This window comes from Rhinolophus hipposideros (genome assembly GCF_964194185.1).
Source record: "Rhinolophus hipposideros genome assembly, chromosome: 16".
NCBI lineage: Eukaryota > Metazoa > Chordata > Mammalia > Chiroptera > Rhinolophidae > Rhinolophus > Rhinolophus hipposideros.
The window spans coordinates 33,158,700-33,178,223 of record NC_138062.1 but is presented as its reverse complement, the minus strand read 5'-3'; the positions used below and the strand labels follow the sequence as shown (position 1 = coordinate 33,178,223).

The following is a 19,524-nucleotide window of genomic DNA, read 5'->3' as shown; positions in this document are numbered from 1 at the left end:
TAATATTCTGATTTGTTATAAGTTGTTTGAACTCATTTAGGGTAGTTAGTATTTGCTTGTAAGTGATCTTACTCTTTAGTTCTGTCTTATCAAACTTAGCTTCATGCTTTCTGATCTAAAGAGTGCAACAGTGTGAGGGTGTGGCCCCCTGTATTTTCCCCATTGACATAATATTGACAAAACGCCAGCACAGTCCTGCAGGGAGCCTATATTTGCTTTTGTTTCAAACAGCCCTCTTCATCATCTAGAATGTTAGCCTCCTTCTGGATTTAGTCTTTCTGACTGTTTCTCACAAATTCTTGACAGATTTGTTTGTATCTATACTTGTTTTTCTAGGTCATCGTTCACATTTTACATACATCGTTAAAAAATATATCAGATCTCAGCAGACAGCTTCCTGCATGAAGATACTATAGCTTTTTGGCCTCCTTCTTCCGGTTTTTTTTTCCCTCGACCCCACCTCCCTTCACCCCCTCCCTGCTTTGGACCATGTACAATAGTAGCATCAGAATTTTATTTTGAGGAATCGCCCCTGCTTCTTTTTGGAATCTGACTGGGAGGTCAAAGTCAGGCTTTTATAATTTCCTGAGATATTTTAAAACTCAAACTAACTGAGTGTGTGTCTGGCAGTGACCACATCCCTCTGGAATTTTCTGATGGCCAGGTGGCCCACTTCCAGGACTCCTGTCACTTCTGATTTTCCATTCGGGGCCTCTGAGTTGGCCAGAATTAGAAGCAGGGTGTTAATCCTCTTCATCACTTCCTCTCCCTTCTAAAAGATGAAATTCTCATGTGGGTTAGTGATTCCCAACCTGGCTGTACATTCAAATCACTTAGGGCACTTTAAAAAAATGTCTGGGGCCCTACCGTGCTTTAATTAGAATGAGTGGAGCCTGCCTATCAATGTTCTTTGTAATTCTGGGATTATTCTAACATATAGCCAGGGCTGAGGACATTAATTGAAGCAAATTGTGGATTTATTAGATGTTCTGAGTTTAGAAAATGAGACATTTGGCAGATGCCTGGATATTGACTTTCCCATTATGAAGATTTTGAATGCTTCTCTTCTCTAGTCCATTAGGTTTCTACACAGGCAATCTAGTTCTAGCATGTCTAAACAGGATAACAACAATCAGAATCATGATATTACTTTCTGATTGTCGATATTAATCTCAACACAGCCCTAACATCTTTAAACAAGATGAAGCTAGACAGCCGAAAGTCCACTAAAAAATTCAGAGGACAGTTTGGGACATTTGTTTTTTGCTCTTGATGGTTTTTCTTATTGGTAAAGAGAACAATTTCAGAAAAGAAGTATATTTAAAGTGAAAAAAATAGAACAGTGTTTTTCTCCTTCTTTGGTCGGTTTTCAGGATGCTAATTCTTTGTTAGCCGAAAGGAAACTGAGACGTCAAATACATTTGGTTTTTTAAAAATTCTCACTACATATTGCACACACCACACACGGGGGCTTTTTAGAATTTTTAATTCTTTATTGTTAATTATTATCATCAAGTATGCAAATGCAATATTCCACGAGGCCATTTTTCTCCTATCACAATAGAAATGGCCTTGTTTCTGGTTAGAGGCAGCGGTGATTTTGGTGTCATTCTCAGAGGTAAGCCAAGTGTCAGCCAACCCAAACATTGAAGAGTGAGCAGCAAATCAATACTGAAGCGACATGAATTGAGCATCTCTTTGAACAACCTACTGAGGACCTTGGCAATCACGTCACATGCTGGGAATGGACCAGCATGGTTATGCAATTTGGTAGGTGCTGTTAGACATTGCAGGCACGCAGGGGGCATTCAGCCTCCTATGAATTAGAGATGACCATGAGAGAACAGCCAATGCTTACTCAAGGAATAAAAGGCATAAAACTCTGGCTCTAATCTGTTGTGAGTTAGCTGTGTAGAAACTGCTATCTGGGGACAATAGAAATCCAGAGGTATGTCTGTAGGAATCTGAAAACAGACAACAGATTGAATAAGCCATATTCTCATGTTGAAATACTGCAACTGCTTTCAATCATGCAGGCCCTTTTGGAATCATATGCATTTTTGTCAATATTTCAGTTTTGCAAATGTTTTGCAATAGGGTTTCAGCTGACAAACTCTCAATACAGTATTTTTTCCACTTTCTAAAGAAAACACATGTATAAATGGCATAAAATAACATTTGTGTTTTGAAATTGTGGACACTAAGAAAACTAGTGTTGGTTCTCTCTCCAACTCTAACTCATGCCATGCACACCTGGGATTACAGGAGTCTGAAAACAATGCATGAGAAGATAGCAGAATAAAAAATAATGCCTGACAAAACAAGACAGTTCACAGCAGAGTGAAGACCACTGATCCAGAGTTTCCTAAAATTGATAGACTTAACTTTCAGTCCACACCGACTGATTTTAATATCTCTTTCATTTTACTCCGATGGACCTACCTAAATACACACAAATGCTTCCCCATCCACTACCAAATATCAACACTGAAAACAACGTATACTTTTGTTCTGCATAAGGGCAAAAATAGCAGATTCATGCACAAGTGTTTACAGAAGTTAAAAAAATAATCAAATCATATTTCTGCTCCTACCAAAATTGTAGTCTTTCTAAACAACTCTGTTGACTTTCTGGGAGAAAAGAGAAGATTCCCACTGCTTCAAATTAAGGTCCACATATTAGCAGAAGAATTATTGGTTATGACTGATTGAAAACAGATTGGGTTTCCTTGAATTAGAAATAAGTACGTTCATTTTATAAATGGTTTGCCATAAAAAAGCAAGCACATTCAGATCTCAGGTGTACATCATGGAGCCAGGCCTTCCGAGCAAGGGCTGTCTTGGCAGAATGTCAGTTATATTAATGTTCAGGCCTCAGTTCCCATTTACTATGGAGTCATAGCCCTATTGCAGCAATGTGCTAATAAATTACTTTTATTTAATGATACTTAATGATTAGGAGTGCCATTAATTTTTCCACCTCTTTCTTTAGTAGTGCAGGAAAAACCATACTGACTATCGCTAATGTTTTGGTTTTGCGTGCAATACGATCAATCTCCTGATTTCATCCTAAACCAGTGGGCGTTCCTATTTAGGTACAATTCAACCAGGATTGCACAAGTGACTGGGATCAAAAGAAGACATTGTACCTCTTCACTTGAACTGAGTCAGTGTGAATTAATTTAAAATGTCAAACTTTATTTCGATAAAACAGGCTTCAAAAACAATGCTGTTTGGGTAAGAAAGAGGTTAATGAGGAAAATGTAATCCCAACTCGAATGCCATTGGAATGCAAAGCCACATTTATTTGCATGTGTGGTATCTGTAAAAGGTCCAAGGAATTTTGTTTTTGGTGTTTTGAATTGTTTATAATGTATTCTCTTTTTATTCCATCTACTAACAATTCCCAGAAATGATGTAAATCAAAAGATGGAAAAATGTAAATGCATTTGGGTTCTAAGAAAATTACCAGTTGCAACATCAGCTCTAGCCACAGTTTATAAAGCAGGTGATTATGGGGACAATAAAGAAAAATGTTATTAAATCAGTAACAATCCCTTGAATGTTGCCAATTCTGTGATAGCGCCTAAAAGTCTGAAACTCCAAAATAGTCCATGCCAAATTTTGCAATAAAATTTCACTAATAATGAGGCTCATTTGCAAGCATATAGTTTTAGATATTCCAAGCTGCAGGACATGAAACACACTGGATAATTTCTTTGACGTTGTTATGTTTTATTAAATCATTTACCAAAATAAAACAAGTCTATTATTTTAAAATCAATCCTGGAAGGGTCACTAACTTCTTAATAGACCAGTTTTTCATCACACTTGTAGATTATTTTCTCACACATTTCAGGGTCAGGAACTGCTTCATTAAGAACACTGGGTTTCAAAGCAACCCATTTCCCTAAGGCCCAGCAGCCAGAGCCGAGCACTGTGCTGGGAGCCACAGGCCTTCAGTTAACAATGAGCCAGGTCCTGGGAGCAAGGGCCCTCTTGGCAGAAAGTCTGTCATATTAATGTTCAGCCTCAGTTCCCATTTAGTATGGAGTCATGGCCTTATTGCAGCAATGTGCTAATAAATTACTTTTATTTAATGATAATGGTTAGGATTACCATTGCTTAAACTTTCATTTCAGTGCCTTGATCTGTTACTTGAATGTTTCCCTTAGGCTTTCAAATATGCAAGATTAAAAATGAGACAAAAACTAACATTGTTAGGGTTTCTCCTAATATTTCCATTTCTGGCAAATTCTCTTAGCTATGTAGAGTGATATAATTCCACAGTAATGAAATCCCTTCGGAAACTTCCATTTCCCTTGCCTAAAGTTTTCAGGGGGTAGGACCTCTTTTGGAGTCATTCTTTGCACCCATTTCCTCCTCAACCAGGGAAGAGGAGTGATTTGACTGGTGCGTTTGGAAGAAGCTGAGAATGCCCAGGCTGGCTCTTCGGCCCAAACTGTGGCCAGGATGGGAGGTATAATTTATTAGTCCTCTAGAATCCCAACCACTTCACAGCAGTGAATTAAGTAATACAGAATTAATGGTTTTAAAAATGTTTTAGCCACAGTCCATCCTGGATTCCTGCAACCCTGTTCCCCATTCACTCTGGGGCCCAGGCTGAGAAGCTGCCTATATCTGCATTACTGCTGACATGTGGTTAGAAGGAGTAAAGACCCAGGGCAGTCATTTCCACTCACACTTCATTGGCCAGGGGCAGTCACATGGTCACAACCGAGTGCCACCGAAGAGGGATGTCTACTCGCTGTGTGGAGACAAGTACCGTGCATTTGTGAACAATGACATCGTTACTAGAGCCATCAATTCCTTCTGGACAATTATTAGTTAAATGACATATATTCAGTCTTGTCTCTGCTCAGGAAGAATGGATGAACCAAAGATTCAGCTTCTGAGTAATATCTGCAGGTTCAGTGCATCATGAGGTAGAGGAAGCGGCCCTATGGTCAGCTGCTTCCGCACAGATTTGCAATGTCCACCCAGCTCTCGGTTCACACTGAGTGAAGACGACTCGGGCTAGAAACCAAAAACTCACTATCTTCCCTTAAGTAGGTGACAGTCTCTTTGGAGAGTGAATGTCCAGAAATTAGAGCACAATACAGGGCAGCATACAATTAAGTATCACAATGGGCAGAACAGATAGCCATTGAGCCTTAGCAAAAATTTTTGTCTGCACTCTCTAAAAAATTGCTGTTTTTCCTGTTTTTTTGCAAAAATCTGAAAGGTGTTAATGAGGAAAATGTAATCCCAACTTAATCATTTTCCTGAAACTTGAACAAGGATCCTTGAACAGGCCAGGAGCAGTGAGTGGTGAGAGAGGTAGAAGGAGGTGAGAGTGATCCAGCACACTGATCCCTTCAGCCTGAACTCCTGGATGGGGCTCACCACTCCCCAAGGGTCCCCCAGCTGAGGACAGTCATCTCACCACCTGCAGGGTCTATAGGATGTGCCTGCACTAATCCAGACCTCAGGCACAGAGCACTCATACTGCCTCGTTCCCTGTACCAGCCAGGAAACAAAACACTCTCGGTATTTCAAGCTCAGAGGGATTTAATACAAGTTATCAAGTAGAAGAGCTGGAGCAGTTGAGCCACAGACAACCATTAGAGCCCCCTACACCCACAAGGCTGGTAACTAGTCAGTAGACCATGGAATTCAGTCACTGCCCACACTCATGCCTTCCAGAACCTTCGTCTGTACCTACACAGATAAAGAAAGAGAGTCACATTGAGCTTTCTGCCTTGCAAAGACAATGTGACACATTTCACTGCCAGAACCTAAACTGCATTCTGAACTCTTGCTGCAGAGATGACTGGAAATGATAGTTCTTCCACTTCTAGGCCCTGCAATACAAGGCGGGGAGGGAACCTAGGCACACCAAGTGCTGTAGACAATAACCAGCACAGCTCTCCTATGGGGACTTTGCAATGAATCACATTTCTCAGTGACCTGTCCAAGCATAAGGTGCATGCACCAAGATCCATATTTTCCTGAGTTCCCCTCAAGATGGACAGTCCCTAAACTATCCACTGAGAGCTCGTGTTATTGATGGAGTCACCCTTCTCCAGCTCTGATCCCCTGGCAGCCTTGAGTGTTAGGGGGTTAGCTTATGGGGGAGGAGGGTTCATGGAATTAAGATGGTATTAAGGCCAAGAACTCAGGAGTGTTTTCCTCTTGCCCTGCCAGTCATCTTCCCACTCCACACCCTTCTCAAGAGCTTACAGAGCAATAGTTCTCAAGACCTGGATCTGTGCCAGCAGCATCTACGTCACTTGGGAATGTGATAGAAATGCAAATTCTCAAGCCCCACCCTAGACCTGGTGAGTCAAAAGAAGGGGTGGAGCTCTGTAATCTATGGTCTATCCAGCTCTCCAGGTGATTCTGCTGCCTCCTAAAGTTTGAAAACAACTGCTGCAGGAAATTAGATATTTCTGGAACAATAGAAAATGGGCAACAATTCCCACTTGATTACTAGGGGCAAAACCAGCACATGCCTCAGTCAAGCTAAGATGGAACCCACGACTAGGTCTACCTCCCCCAAAGTCCAAACCTACATCTCCTCTGGCTGATTACATGGCACAGGAACCTAAAGCCATGACCAACATGTTTTCAAGTGAAGAGAGAGAAGGAAGGCGACACCCAAGCTAGGTCTTGGCTCAGCCAACCAATCCTAGTGGCTTGGAGGGGAACAAAGAGAAAAGGTTGGCATTCCTGAGGGTAGACTCTAGCAGGTCCACTTACCAAGAAATAGGAGAAAGAGCCAAAGAGCCTGTTAGAAGGCAATTTTTAACACAAAATGACCTGCCCTCTATTAAATATGTTTTAATCATTTTCCTGAAACTTGAACAACGAAAGTAGTATCTGCTCTTCTTAGACACTGGGACAGAGGAAGAGGAGGGACAGAAGCATTTCTCGTCCCCAACATCAATCACTGAGCTACTAAATTGCTTCCCATGGTTCAAGATTATTCTACTTTCCTCTGTTAAGATAATGAGTCCCCGCTCCAAAATTTCTGACTCCAGCTATCTTCCTTCCAACCCCTATATCCAGTTTGAATAAGCAGGCTTCTGCATAGGTCTTTGCTCCAAAGTTCCTATTCTCTCCTGCTACTGCCACCAGTCCTCTGAGGCCTGGGGGCCAGGGGGGGACTTCATGGCATTCTTTCTTGCCAGTTCTCTCCCTAGGGCTTGACATGATCTCTTACCCAGCATTACTTTCATAACCAGAACAGAACCCACTGTGCTGAGATTTTAAAAACAATACTCATCTCCCAATATTATCTTCACTGAGAGTCAGGTTCAGTGTCAAGTCTGCAAGGGGTATATACTCATTGTACATTAAGGGTCAGCAGAGCCCTCAGCCTTGCACCCCAAACCGGAAGAGCATAACACTGATGGAATCCCTGGTAGAGAAACGTGGATATTTCTAAATCCATAGCTTTCAAACTTCTTTTTAATGTAATCCATGATAAGAAATACATTTCACATGTGGCACATGTGTCTGCATATATGTATATATGAAAAAGATTTGTGAGAATATTTATCCTGACCATCCTTCTGATCTTTTCTATTTCTTTTTAAAAATGCTGGTCACAGTATTACTAAGGGTTACGAAGGGTCGATAACCTGCAGTATGAAAAACACTGCTCTCAAGTGCACAGTGTAATAAACACACCACTGGCACTACTCTATAAAAAGCAGCATTAATAGCACACTGCCATCATTACTAATGTTGCTGAGTGCTCTGTGTGTCTGTATATGTGTTACTGTCATTTCAATTAAAATCTTAAAATTGCTATAGGCCATAATTCCAACTCTATTCTCTTAGTATTCCAGCGAATAACAACAAAAAAAGAAACGCTTTAATTGAATTCATCTTAACTTCAAATTTGGCGATGATTTGCAACAGCCGCACATGTGGATGGCTGAATTTTCATTACCAGATTAGCAGTTTCAACAAACATTTTTATTCAATGAAGTTTGGTTTAAATCAAGTAAATCGATATAATCAATACAACTGCATACTGGAGTCTCTCCCTTCTCCCTGTGAAATAACAGTAGTTCAAAGACAGGAAACATCTCCAGGATGAAAAATGAGGTTTGAAAACTGAACCGTGTGCCTCCATATTTGATTCAGACCCTCAGCTGTCACAGGAGGGAACCTCAAAGCCCTCCTTTCACAGCTGGGAGGTTTGCTGCCTCTTTATAACCATGCACCCACTCTGTCACTTAGGAATAGGTAGGCCACCAAACACGACACCCGGAGACCTGATCCTGTACCCAGAGCCGGGCGCACACGGAGGAGCGCGCGTGCCCTCGCGGCTCCACACGTCATCTGCAGCACAGACAGACACACAGGATGCTGGCAGATTGGAACCGGCCTTCACCTCTCCTCGCTCTCTTTCCTCAAATCAAAACCCACCGTAAGCACCGCGAAGAGCCAGGAAACCTCATGGTTTTAATTATTTCAATTCCCCAAGCTCCATGTGGCACACAGGACATCTCGTTACCCTTTAGGTTTGCCGTCTTCCTGCGAGGGGTGCGGAAAAAGAGAAAAGTCAAGCTCCATTTCCAAAGGGCGAAGGGCAGAGAGAACGCCAGTCCGGATTCGTGCTCTGCCTTCCACGGTCGCACTCCGCTCTGCGCCGGGCACGGGAGCGCCTCCAGCTGCAGCAGTGGTTGAGAGTTGGCGCCACCTGGCTTCTTAGAAAAGAACAGAGGCAGGAGGTAGGTGTGGAAGCCCCCCCACCCCCACCCGCACGCCCTCCTTTCCACTGCGGGCAACAACCCGCGGGCAGAAAGCCCGGGTGCGACTTCCACTTCAAAGCCCCCAGGGCAGCCGCCCTGCCTGCAACTAAGGTCTGCGAGAGGAGACGCAATTACCTCCCGAGAATCCGGGGGGGGAAAAGGACCTTCCCTCGCTACTGATGTTAGAATAGCAGATTCCACATTTAAAGCAGATCCAAAGTGCAGAAATAACTGGCAACTCAAAGTAGTATAAACAAGCACCGGTTAACTCACGCATTGATCAGTTCTGACTCCTTTGTGTCAATCACCTGTTCTACGAAAACTTCCTACACCGACATGTGGGAAAAGAAAGACAGGAAAAAGGGCATCCTAGGGTTCTGACCTCCACTTGGTTGCAACATTGGAAAGGAGGCAAGTTGTTAAACGAATCCCCTGTACCTCGATTTCTTCACATGCAAAGTGGGGGACACATTGCCTTCAGTAACTGCTCCAAGTGACCGATGAGAAAATAAAATGAAAGCCTAGCGGGAAAGTGCTTTCAACGTTACGGTTATAGTAGGAAGGTAGAATAACAGTCGTAGTAAAAACGGTCATGGGCTATAATTATCCACTCAGTGCTCTATAATATTGCCCTGCTTGTATTTGTGTGTATGGATGTAATGAATTCACAGAGTGACTGCTAATTGGAACACATTGCTACAAACTGCTTTATCTATTAATAGAACCCAGACTAGTTATCAAAAGTAACTATCCACCTATCTCAGCATGCCTTTTAAAGGCATGTTATATTTTAAAACTGCTTTTCCATGTAACCATGCAAGTGCACAAACACAGACATATGGATGCATGTAATGTGTACACATCAAGTGCATGTATGAAAGTGTGTATGCATGAGCAATATGGGTCTGCATTGATTATAGTAATGACTCATGTACAGTGCTACACAGATTACAGAATACTTTGCATTCACTTAATCTTCACAATATTAAGGAGCATTGTTACTACCCATTTTACAGATGAGAAAACTAAGGCTCAGAAAAACAACTTCCCCCAAATTTTGATGATACAAAGCGATAGAAACAAAGCTATTTATTCTAATTCTAAGCCATTTTCATATTCAGCAAGCATGTGAGGAGCACTTACTGTGTGCCAGGCACTAAAATATTGTGGCACAAAGAGTAAAGACTTATTCTACTGCCCTCAAGCAAATCACACCTAGTGGAGAAGAGAGAAATTACAATCCTGTAGGATATAAATTCTGAATCAGCCTGGGATTTAGTGAAGGCTTCCAAAAAGAGGAGACAACCAGCCTAAATCTTGCAAGAGAAGTAGAATGAAGTCTGATAGAGAAGGAGGGTAGTGTATATATCAGGTGGAAAGACAACACATGCAAAGACATGAAGGCAAAAGAAACTTAGGGTGTTCAATCTAGTTCAGCAGAGCTAGGGCTTAGCATGTGTGTAGGGGGAGTGGCAAGAAAGGAGACTATAAAGAACATTTTATGCTCAGCATTTGGGTTTTCTGGGTCTATGAAGAGTGAATAAAAGATTTAAAGTAGGGAAATCACATGATCAAATTGCATTACTTCGGCTGCTGTGAAGACAGACTGGATATTACAATGGCAATGGGAGAAATGATGGAATGATGCAGGCTAAACTCAGTATCTGTCATTACTAACGCAGGAGGTGGGGGTAGGAAGAAGCAAGGGTAGGTAGACTTGAAAGATATTTAGGAGGACCTGGTAACAATTGCCAATTTACTGGCCTGAGCATCTGATGGGTGGTGGTGCCATTCACAGAGACTAGGAGAACAGAAAATGAGTGTGCATCAGGGACTAGAAATAAATTCTGTTTTGAGCATGGTGAGTTTTTAAAATCTAAGTACATGTCCTCCAGCAGGGAGTTGCATATTCAGGTCTAGCGTTCCATGAAAAGGTCTGAATTGTAGAGAAGTACGTCATCAACTGAAACCATAGAATGGCTGATAAAAATATTTGCTAACATGTACTGAGTACTTACTGTGTATCTGGCACGGTGCAAATCGCTTTTAGTAGATTTTCTCATTTTATCCTCACAACAACCTCAGGAAGTATTATGATTAAGTATTACCCAGAGAGAGGTTTTCATACAAGAAGAGTAAAGATCCAAAACAAGACGCTGAAGATTAAGAGAAATGGCAGGAGAGTTCTTTCTACTATATTGCACAGCTGTAGTTGCAAAGAACAATTTACCACCCAGCGTTAAATGCGAAAGGCAACATGTCTACCTCCAGTTGGCTGAACTCTCAGCTCCATCCTTGTTCTATTCCTGCCTAAGACAACATCCTAGAGGGGCTGCCGGGGCTGCAGCCCCATTCCTACACATCTAGGTCCCCTGCTGAGGGAGACTCCCCTCAGACTTGGTGCTCTGCAGAGTTCGTTTAGCCCCCAAGTCATCAAGGTCCCCTAGCCTGAAGGTGACAGAGGAAAAGACTGCTTCCACACAGAGAAACTGCCCATTCTACTACACACCCAGGGAAAACATATCATGACTGTTCCTCTGAAACACTCTGGAATCCAGCCAGAGAGCATCAATCAGGCCAGGTAAGGTCAACCAGGACCAAGCAGGTAGGAGGGAGAAAGTGCCCTAGACTGAATTTTCGACATGGCAGACAATGACGTGAGTCATTTTCTCACATCAAGAAGGTGTTCTCCAAAAGCAAGAGCAGCTTTACTATCCTATTTTTAATGACGGATAATTCCTTAGTTAGCTGCTCCATCTGCCCCCAATATTTACAATTTGGGATTTTGTTGTGTGAGGGGAAAGGATATTATTGCATACATTGACTTTACTTTATTACTATGTTACCTCTTTATTAACTTTGACCAGGGATTTTTGTTGCACTTACAGTGGATTCAAGACTCTAAAAACAAATGAGACTCGCTGATTTATTCATTAAAAGAACCATTACCTTGTCCCAGGGACCCCAGAGGGTCTCACACAGTAGAGCTGGTATGTTTAAAGAAGGACTGCCCAAATGAAATGGTACTGACTGACTTTTGCTTTTAATTCCTACTCCTGGACCCAAGACTATTGTATTCTGGCCCAGTAATTCCTGATGAATGACAAATAGAGTGAGGAGCGTGGACAGTCGGGGTGCTACAGAGACGTATCCTAAAGACTTGATCCATGCTCATGTAAACCTGCCAGAGACTGGTGGACCCCATCTTTGCATGAGCTTTCTCAGAGTAAAGTGCTGAGCAGGAAGCCTACCTGGGCTCTCCAGCTCTGTGACCCGGGAAATCAGCTCTCTGGGCTCCAGTGTGCCCATCTGTAAGATGAAGGGGCTGAAGCATCTTTGAAGTGCTTTGCAAGGTTAACATTTTCTGAGTACTTAATACCAGAATAAGCAGACTTCTAGTGTTGGCTCTGTTGCTTCTCCATCTGGTATAGGTAAGGAGCTCATTTCATGTTGATACATATGATAGCATCAGAGAATTTGAGAAAAGAAATTGGATTTATGGAATAACAGGTGATATATATATATATATATATACATACATATGTATATATATGTGTGTGTGTGTATATATATATATATACATATATATATATATATCTTGAAAGACGAGAGAGAGAGAGAGAGAGAGAGAGAGAGAGAGAGAGAGAGAGAGAGAGAGAGAGATCTTGAGATCTTGATTGGTCAAGAGGTGTAGTGGGTTGATGGCAAAGCCAGGCCTAAAGTCCAGATTTTCTAACTACTTGTCAGGTAATTTGCCCACGGGTCTGTGTGTATAAGTCATATAAGTCACTAGAACCCTGGAAGATTTGATAAGATGGGTGTTTAATCAGCTCCATGTGTGGTGTGCTTCCTCCCCCCCACCCCCCCAATCATCGATACTGCATTAGAAAAAGCTGTAGGTTCTGGAGCCGGCATGGATCTTCTTTTACATGGGAGCCCTAAGAATTTACCCCTGCCTTTAATACTAATCCTACATGTAAATTTGCGGAAGGAGAACATCCTGAGATCATTTTTCAGAGGTGACGAAAGGAATCCATTTAACGGAAGAAGCTGGAAGAGAGGAAATGATCCAGCTTGTCCTTCCACTGAAGGCAATGTGGGTCAGCGAGCTGAGCTGGCACTAGGCATAGGAAAGAGGGCACTTCCCCAGCTGTGTGCCCGGGGCAAGAAACTACCTTTTTGGATCTCAGTTCATCTTCAGGAAGTTCAGAAGTTGAACTAGATTACTTTAATAACCCCTAACATTCTGAGATTTCATCTTGAGACATTCCTAAAGCAAATTGCCTGAACTTTTAGCCAACTGTCCCTTGTCTCTCTGTGCTAATTTAAAAACAACAACAACAAAACTGGGATAGTGATCTAGATAATAATAGGATGATAAACAAACAAATAATAGCAGCAGTTAATGGGAAAGAGGAGCTGTGCAAGTGAATCTTGTTTAGACTGAAGTAAAAAGAAACAATGCTTTGCAGGCTATTGCCTTCACTTAGTTCATTCAATATGCATTCAGTAAAGATTAAAGTGCACCCAACATACTGAGCAAGAAGCTAAGGCCTGGGGATGCAGCCAGTGTATCTTGACCACGTGAAGCACTTACGTACCAAGAGGAAAATGTGTTTTTGCAGGTATAATGCCAAAAGCGACCTAGAGTCTCTGAATCTGATAATGCCTCAACTCTGCCACAGCTGCCTCTCGGGTCCTGGGCAAGTCCCGGCCTCTCCGGCCCGGCCCTGAAGCCCGCCCATCTTCAAAGTCCCTGCCTGGGCTACATTCAGTTCCTGAAAGGCCTCATTGATCGCCTCGGCACAGCCGCCTACTGCCTCACGTGAACGCAAGACGCCCTAGGTAACCCGAGCCTGCGGCTCCCTCCCATTTGAGAAGAAAAAAAATAAAAGACGGGGCGGGGGACGGGGGGGGAGGCGGGGGACGGGGGGGGGGGACGGGGGGGGGGACGGGGAGGGCTCGGAAAAAAAGGAAAGAAGAAAAATACTGAGAAACATGTTTTGGCAGGCAAGGCCTTCGGAGACTACCATATGTGCTCCATATTGAGCAGCCCCTGGTCTTTGATGTTTTTTCTGAAACTAAAGACATTATTCTTTCTCAAACTGCGCCTAAGTACTACAGACATGAAAACAATGAGGCCAGAACGCGCGGACCGGGCTCTAAGTGTTTAATTCGTCCTTCACCCCAGCGCTCGCCACCGGTGAGCTCCCCAGTAAGCACCCTGGCCGCTGGCAGGGCTGCCCTGCCCTCCCGGCCCCATCCCCCTTTCAGGCCGAGGTGTGTCTGGAGGGTAGAACGCCTTAGCGCCAACTTCGGAAGTAAGTACTTTCCCAAACGCCAGGCGAAAAAGTCCCCCAGATGTTTCCTGCGGCACGGAAACGAGCCTAGGTTGGATCTGAAGCATTCTTACGACGGCAGGTCACGGGGCGCGCCCGGCTCCCCCACGAGCTGCGGGGTGCGCGCGGGGCCTCGCGCATTCCCCGGGGGCGCGCCCACCCCGGCTCGCACCGGATGGGCCGGCAAAGCCGGACTTACACGGGGAGGGCGTGCTTTTACTGCGTGGGGACGTATGAATCACCACTGACGCTCCCTAGTCAATTTACACTCTACTCTTTGGGGAGCTGATGAAAGTCACTCATGCACCGATTGTAAATTCCTCCTTTCTTCCTCCCTCTACCCACGCCCGACCTTCACGAGGCACCCGAATCCACTCGGGGCCCCTGCTGGGGGCACGGGGAGGCCCAGGCCCGCCGCAGGAGGGGCACGAGGGTGGCGCGCAGGCGGGCTGGGCTTTCGTGCGCCTCGAGGTTTCGCAAACGGGGGCCCCTCGAAAGTGCGCTGGGCGGGAGCACCCCCGGGAATAGCCGCGACCGAGCTCCCGCTGCTTCCGGGTCTCGGCAAGCGCTTCCGGGGTGCCTGCCCGGCGGCTGGTGTGGGCGCCTGTTGATAGTGACAAAGAGCCGAGGGAAAGATTCGTGCCGGAAGAGAACGGTCACGCCTGTGGCGGATAATAACGTCGGGGTGGGCGACACCAGGGCCCCTAGGGGGCATGTCAACGTTTGCTCTCTGCCGGCCCAGAGGAGCGGCATTCCTGCAGGGGCGCGGGATTTCCGGACATCCGCGAAGCCGGGGGCCGGGGCGCCCCCCCAGCCTCCGCGCCCCACGCGCGTCGCCGGCTCTCGGGCCGCCCCGCGGCGCCCCTTTCCCAGAATCCGTTCCCTGGGCGCACGAGGTACGGCCTTCTGCCCTCCGGCCTCCAGGGAAGGTCTCGGTTCTCCGTGGTCTGCACTGAGCCCGCACTCGGTCGAGTGGCGCCACTCACTCTGACCCTAGAGGGTCCGGCAAGGAGCACCGTCAGGCAGCGGGGACAGTGTGGTCTTGACCGCGTTAACGGGTCAGCTGGGGCGGCGTCCCTCGACGCCGAGGGACGCGGTATCCAGGAGTTGAAAGTGGGAGCGCGTCCTTCAGCGGTAATCTCGGTTGTGAGCCTGGAATTCACCGAACAGGCGCAGGACACACACGCGCGCGCCTTTATTTGGTGCCAGAAGAGAACAACTGTGGCGGATAACAACGTCCTTCTTTACAGCCGCTCCCAAATAATTGCTCCCCCTCCCCCGCTTTCCTTCGGAGCAAACATTCTGTCAACGAGGATCTATTGTCTCAGCGCCCACTGTGTGCTCGGCTTTTCAGCAGATCCTTTCGGGGATACCAGGCCACGGAAAGCGAGGTCCCCGTCTGTGAACCTGGTGCGGGACTGGGGATTAGTGCGTTAGCGTTAGAAAGGGAGGGCGCCCATTAACATTACTTCTTGTGTTACACTTTCTTTCTTTTTTTTCAGGAATCCAAAGCACCCGGAGAAGAATATAATATTGTACGCCTTGACTTGGGGGCTCGGCTTCCTTTTTCTGACCCTTCCTCAACCCGGCTTTCCTCCCTCAGGAGATGTGGAATCCCCTTTACGGAGGGTGGGTGGGGAAACAGCCAGCCCAGGTAAGTATGGGAGCCACATGGTCTCGCGAATGGAAAAAAGGAAATCATCTCCAAATGCAACCAGGCAGGTGGGGGTAGATCGAAGCTGAAGGGGAAGAGGAAATCTATCAACCCCCAAGGCAGCAGACTCCGTACCGGTGGTGAGGTGTGAGAAACAGTCAACATTTGGAGCACTGGACTCAGAAGATTTGGGGCAGCTGTTGGAGAACTTCCTGGTCTGCAATAAAGTTCACGTGACCGAGAGGATGTTTCCGTAATTCCGTTGCCTGGATACCCTCCCCCCTCTCTCTCCAAGTGTGCACGTTTAAGAGATTTTACTGGGTCCCAGTTGAATGGTGGTGCTAGCCAAAGATGGGCCTTGGGAGGAGTCCGGGCGGCAGGGACTACTCACGTTGGGCGGGGGCAGTCCTGATCTCACTGACCTGTTGCCTCTCTCTCCAGCTTTCACCTGCACGGTGACGGAGAGGTCCCCATTTTCAGACTGGGGAATCCAGGTGCCTCCTTCCCCCCGCCCCCCCGTCCCAGCTAACAACTTATCTGTTCCGGATCCTCCCCAAACGGTCCCAAACGAAACATTTTTTTCTATATCAAGTTCCAAGCGTCTTCCGCGGTCCCGGCTCCCTCCGGCTGCAACAGCCATTTTTCTGGAACTCGATCTTTCATAATAAGGGCCTGACCACTATGGAAATATAAGCAAGATGTTTACTTTTCTTTGTGAAAATAAAATAAAAGGGAGCCTGGCGAGCATTGCAGGACTCCTTGGGAAGCAGCGTGTGAAAGAGGGGCCTAGCACCTGCGAACCTTGAACCCTCCTCCGACTAGGGGAAAGCTCGCGGAGGGTGGGAGGAGCCCGGGCCGACGAGGCTCCCTACGGCCCAAGTCCCTGGGTCCGGAACAGCGCAGGTGTTCCCTCTTGTCCCTGTGGCCAGCTGGCCCTCGCGGCGTTCCTGCTCCCACGCACCCTGGTCAAGTACACGCTGAAAGGCTCACTCGGCAAGTGGATGGGAGGAGGTCATGCTCCACGACATCACGAGTCCGGGGTTTTGCGCGGGTTCCCTCCCTCTTCGAGGGACCATCCTCCCGGGCTGTCGCACATGGTCTTCCCAAGGGTAACAGAACCCGCTGAAGAGCAAATGCAAGAACACAGGAGCAGACCTCGCTCGCCGGGGTCGGAGAACGTAACCGCCGGCAAGTCCCAGAACACGCTTGTGAGACCCCGGGTGAAAGACTTAAGAGTTCGCAGAGTCTGGGTCCGCTGGGGGGAGGGAGGCAGTAGGCCTACTAGGAGGCCACACCTCGCCAAGGGAGGGGGGATGACAGCTCTATCACGTTTGCCGGTTTTTTAGGAAGAAAATACGGGGATGTTCCTGAAGACGAATAAACGCTCGGAGATCACCAGCGCTGGGAGCGGCACTTTTAAACCCCTCATCGGGCAAACGTTCCAGTCTTGCAAGTGCAAAAACAAACTTAGAGGCCCAGATGCTGGCTCCAAATCACAAAGCCAGTAAATCCAGAAGCCAGGACTGGGGGTTGGCTCCGAGATGCATTAAGCACGTGTCACTCAGCCTCTGATAAGCAGCTCAAGCGGGATTTTTGCAACGTTCCTAATTCTACAAGAGTCGCTGATCGCCCCAAAGTCCTGGTAGCTTTTGAAGGAGGTGTCATCCTTAGCAAAGGAGACACTTACCTAAAACCTGCTGCTGGGAGAGAAGGGAGAGGGGTAATTCTTACGCATGCCAGGAGTCTTCTGTTTTACGCCGACCCTAACTAAACACCGTATACTTTAAGTTTCACGTCACTGCTTTCCAGCCCTGCACAACTGCCAACTCCGGAGCTCAGAGACTAACCCCGCGCACCAATTCACCCGCCCCCGACGGGTGCCAGAGAAGCAGCTGCAGACATCGTCAACCGGTGCAATTCCTCGCTTGCAGCCATCGCGGAGCCCAAACTGCGCTGTTTTTCTCACTTGGATCCATTTCTTTTTTGGTCTTGGCTAAGAAATCATTCTGGTCAAGTCGCCCGGGATGGCGAGGAACCCAGAGGCTCCCTTGGGGCAGTGGGCTAGGCGCGCCCCTCCGGTGGCTGGGTGGGGAGATGGCTTCGACCCGACCTGCCCAGACCTCCCAGGGCTTATCCCACCCCCACATCCTGCCGCTGCTTCCAGCTTTTCCTACCCTCCGTCAGTCGGAGAGCCCTCAGGGGACCAGACCCGCAAGTTTGCAGAACGTTCCCGGCCCAGGCAAAGAACTCCAGATACTGAACGAGGGAACTGGGCTCTGAAAACCACGCGGAGAAACCCAGTGAAGTGGAGACAAACAGCTTTAGCTTCAGTCGTTGGAAACTAAGGCAGAAATTTAAATGCCTTTCGAATTTTGTGCACATTTCCCTTTTTCTTTCCCTCTCTTCTTACAGTTTCTTGTTCTTTTGATTTCCCTTCTGAATTTCTTGATTTTTAGAGTTTTTATGTCACCAGAGTCCCTGAGAAGAGAGGAGATGTCACTTCTAGGTTGTCATCCCGTCCTGGTCAGAGGAAGACAAAGTTCAAATTGGCAACCTAATCCATTGCCATGGTCTCCTGGGTTTCTCTGGTCAACCTCTTGCATTTGGTGCTCTTAAAGTCAGGTGTGGTGTCACCAGCCACACGTAGTAGCAGAAACAATGGCAGTGTGGCAGAGGAGAAGTACACAAATACAGTGCTGCTTTCTTAACTTAGTTTTTTTAAAACTTTTATTTTTAATTTAAATGTGTTTTTTCAGGACCCATCAGCTCCAAGTCAAGTAGTTGTTTCAATCCAGTGGTGGAGGGCGCAGCTCACAGTAGCCCATGAGGGGATCCAACCAGCAACCTCGTTAAGTGCCCCGTGCTCTAACCAACTGAGTTAACCGGCCACCGGTAACTTAGTTTTCACTTGTCTGTCAGCGTTGTTTGCCACCACTGAGTTAGATAATAAGTAACTGTAGGGGGGGGAGGGGAATGCGGGGGCACAGGGACTTCCTAGTTGGCTCTTAGGAAAATATCATAGTCTTTCCCTCGCCCCCTGCAATGATTATAAAATGAATTAATATACCCTGGTAGGGTTAAAAATTCCATTAAATGACCACTCAGTTAGCTGCCTCCAGGTTTGGAATAGTGCTCCAGGGACAATTAGGGTCCAGACAACTTAGATTAACCAGAACTTCAGGATATGCAACTGAGACTCCCAGAGATCCCCCTCCATGTCCTCCCCAAAGGGGGAGAGGGCGCAACAGGGATGACTAGGGCTTCAGGGACTTTTTAACACCATTTGTCCTTACTGCCCACCTGGAGTCAGTGCCCTGTGCAGCTGACTGTCCAAAGGAGATGGAGATAGGGTCCTACTCCTTAATTCTTCTTGCTCAGGCTCAGCATCAGGACAGCAAAGAAAAGGGAAAGGGGAAAATAGATAGACAATGAGGAGGTCTTTGTAAGAAAGGAAAAAGAAAAAGAAGGTTCCCAAGCAACTCCCAAACTACAATGGCCTCCCCCCCCCCCCCCCCCCCCCCCCGCCCCAGTCTTCTTCCTTGCTTTCTGGCTTTGCCGGTTCTGTCTCACCTCTCCTACCTGCTACAAATGCCTCAAATCCAAAATCTAAAGCATTTTCTCAAGAGTCTAAGTAAGCAGTCACCAGACAGCCTCTCTGTAGAGGAGTATGAAGTCCATGACATCAAGAAGCAACCACTGAAGGTCTGGGAGGTGGAAGTGAAAGTAACAATGTTTGGGAGATGAGACTCCTGGAGTTTCACTT

The 19,524-nt window shown here is 46.4% G+C and overlaps 1 protein-coding gene and 1 long non-coding RNA gene across 7 annotated transcripts in view; one reads left to right on the top strand and one right to left on the bottom strand.

Annotated features, from left to right (window-relative positions):
- The window catches only part of LOC308509022, a 51,590-nt gene extending 42,928 nt beyond the window's left edge, over positions 1-8,662 (bottom strand). For both annotated transcript variants that reach the window (XR_013995111.1, XR_013995112.1), the window contains exon 1: positions 8,531-8,662. This is a non-coding gene — a long non-coding RNA (uncharacterized lncRNA). The remainder of the gene's footprint in view (positions 1-8,530) is intronic.
- Positions 1-16,003, top strand: part of SAP30 (Sin3A associated protein 30) — a 112,688-nt gene extending 96,685 nt beyond the window's left edge. Inside the window, exons 5-8 of one of the 5 annotated variants that reach the window (XR_013995109.1) lie at positions 8,254-8,443; positions 8,538-8,747; positions 13,394-13,613; positions 15,610-16,003. Coding sequence is in view for 3 of the 5 variants with exons in the window: in XM_081076612.1 (XP_080932738.1) it covers positions 8,538-8,703 (166 nt within the window). In the remaining 2 variants the exon portion in view is untranslated. Of the gene's footprint in view, positions 1-6,207; positions 6,297-8,253; positions 8,444-8,537; positions 8,748-13,393; positions 13,614-15,609 lie in introns of those variants that run through there. The other 4 variants (XR_013995110.1, XM_081076612.1, XM_081076609.1 and 1 more) reach the window with 4 other exon arrangements.
- The last annotated feature ends 3,521 nt before the right edge of the window (positions 16,004-19,524 follow it).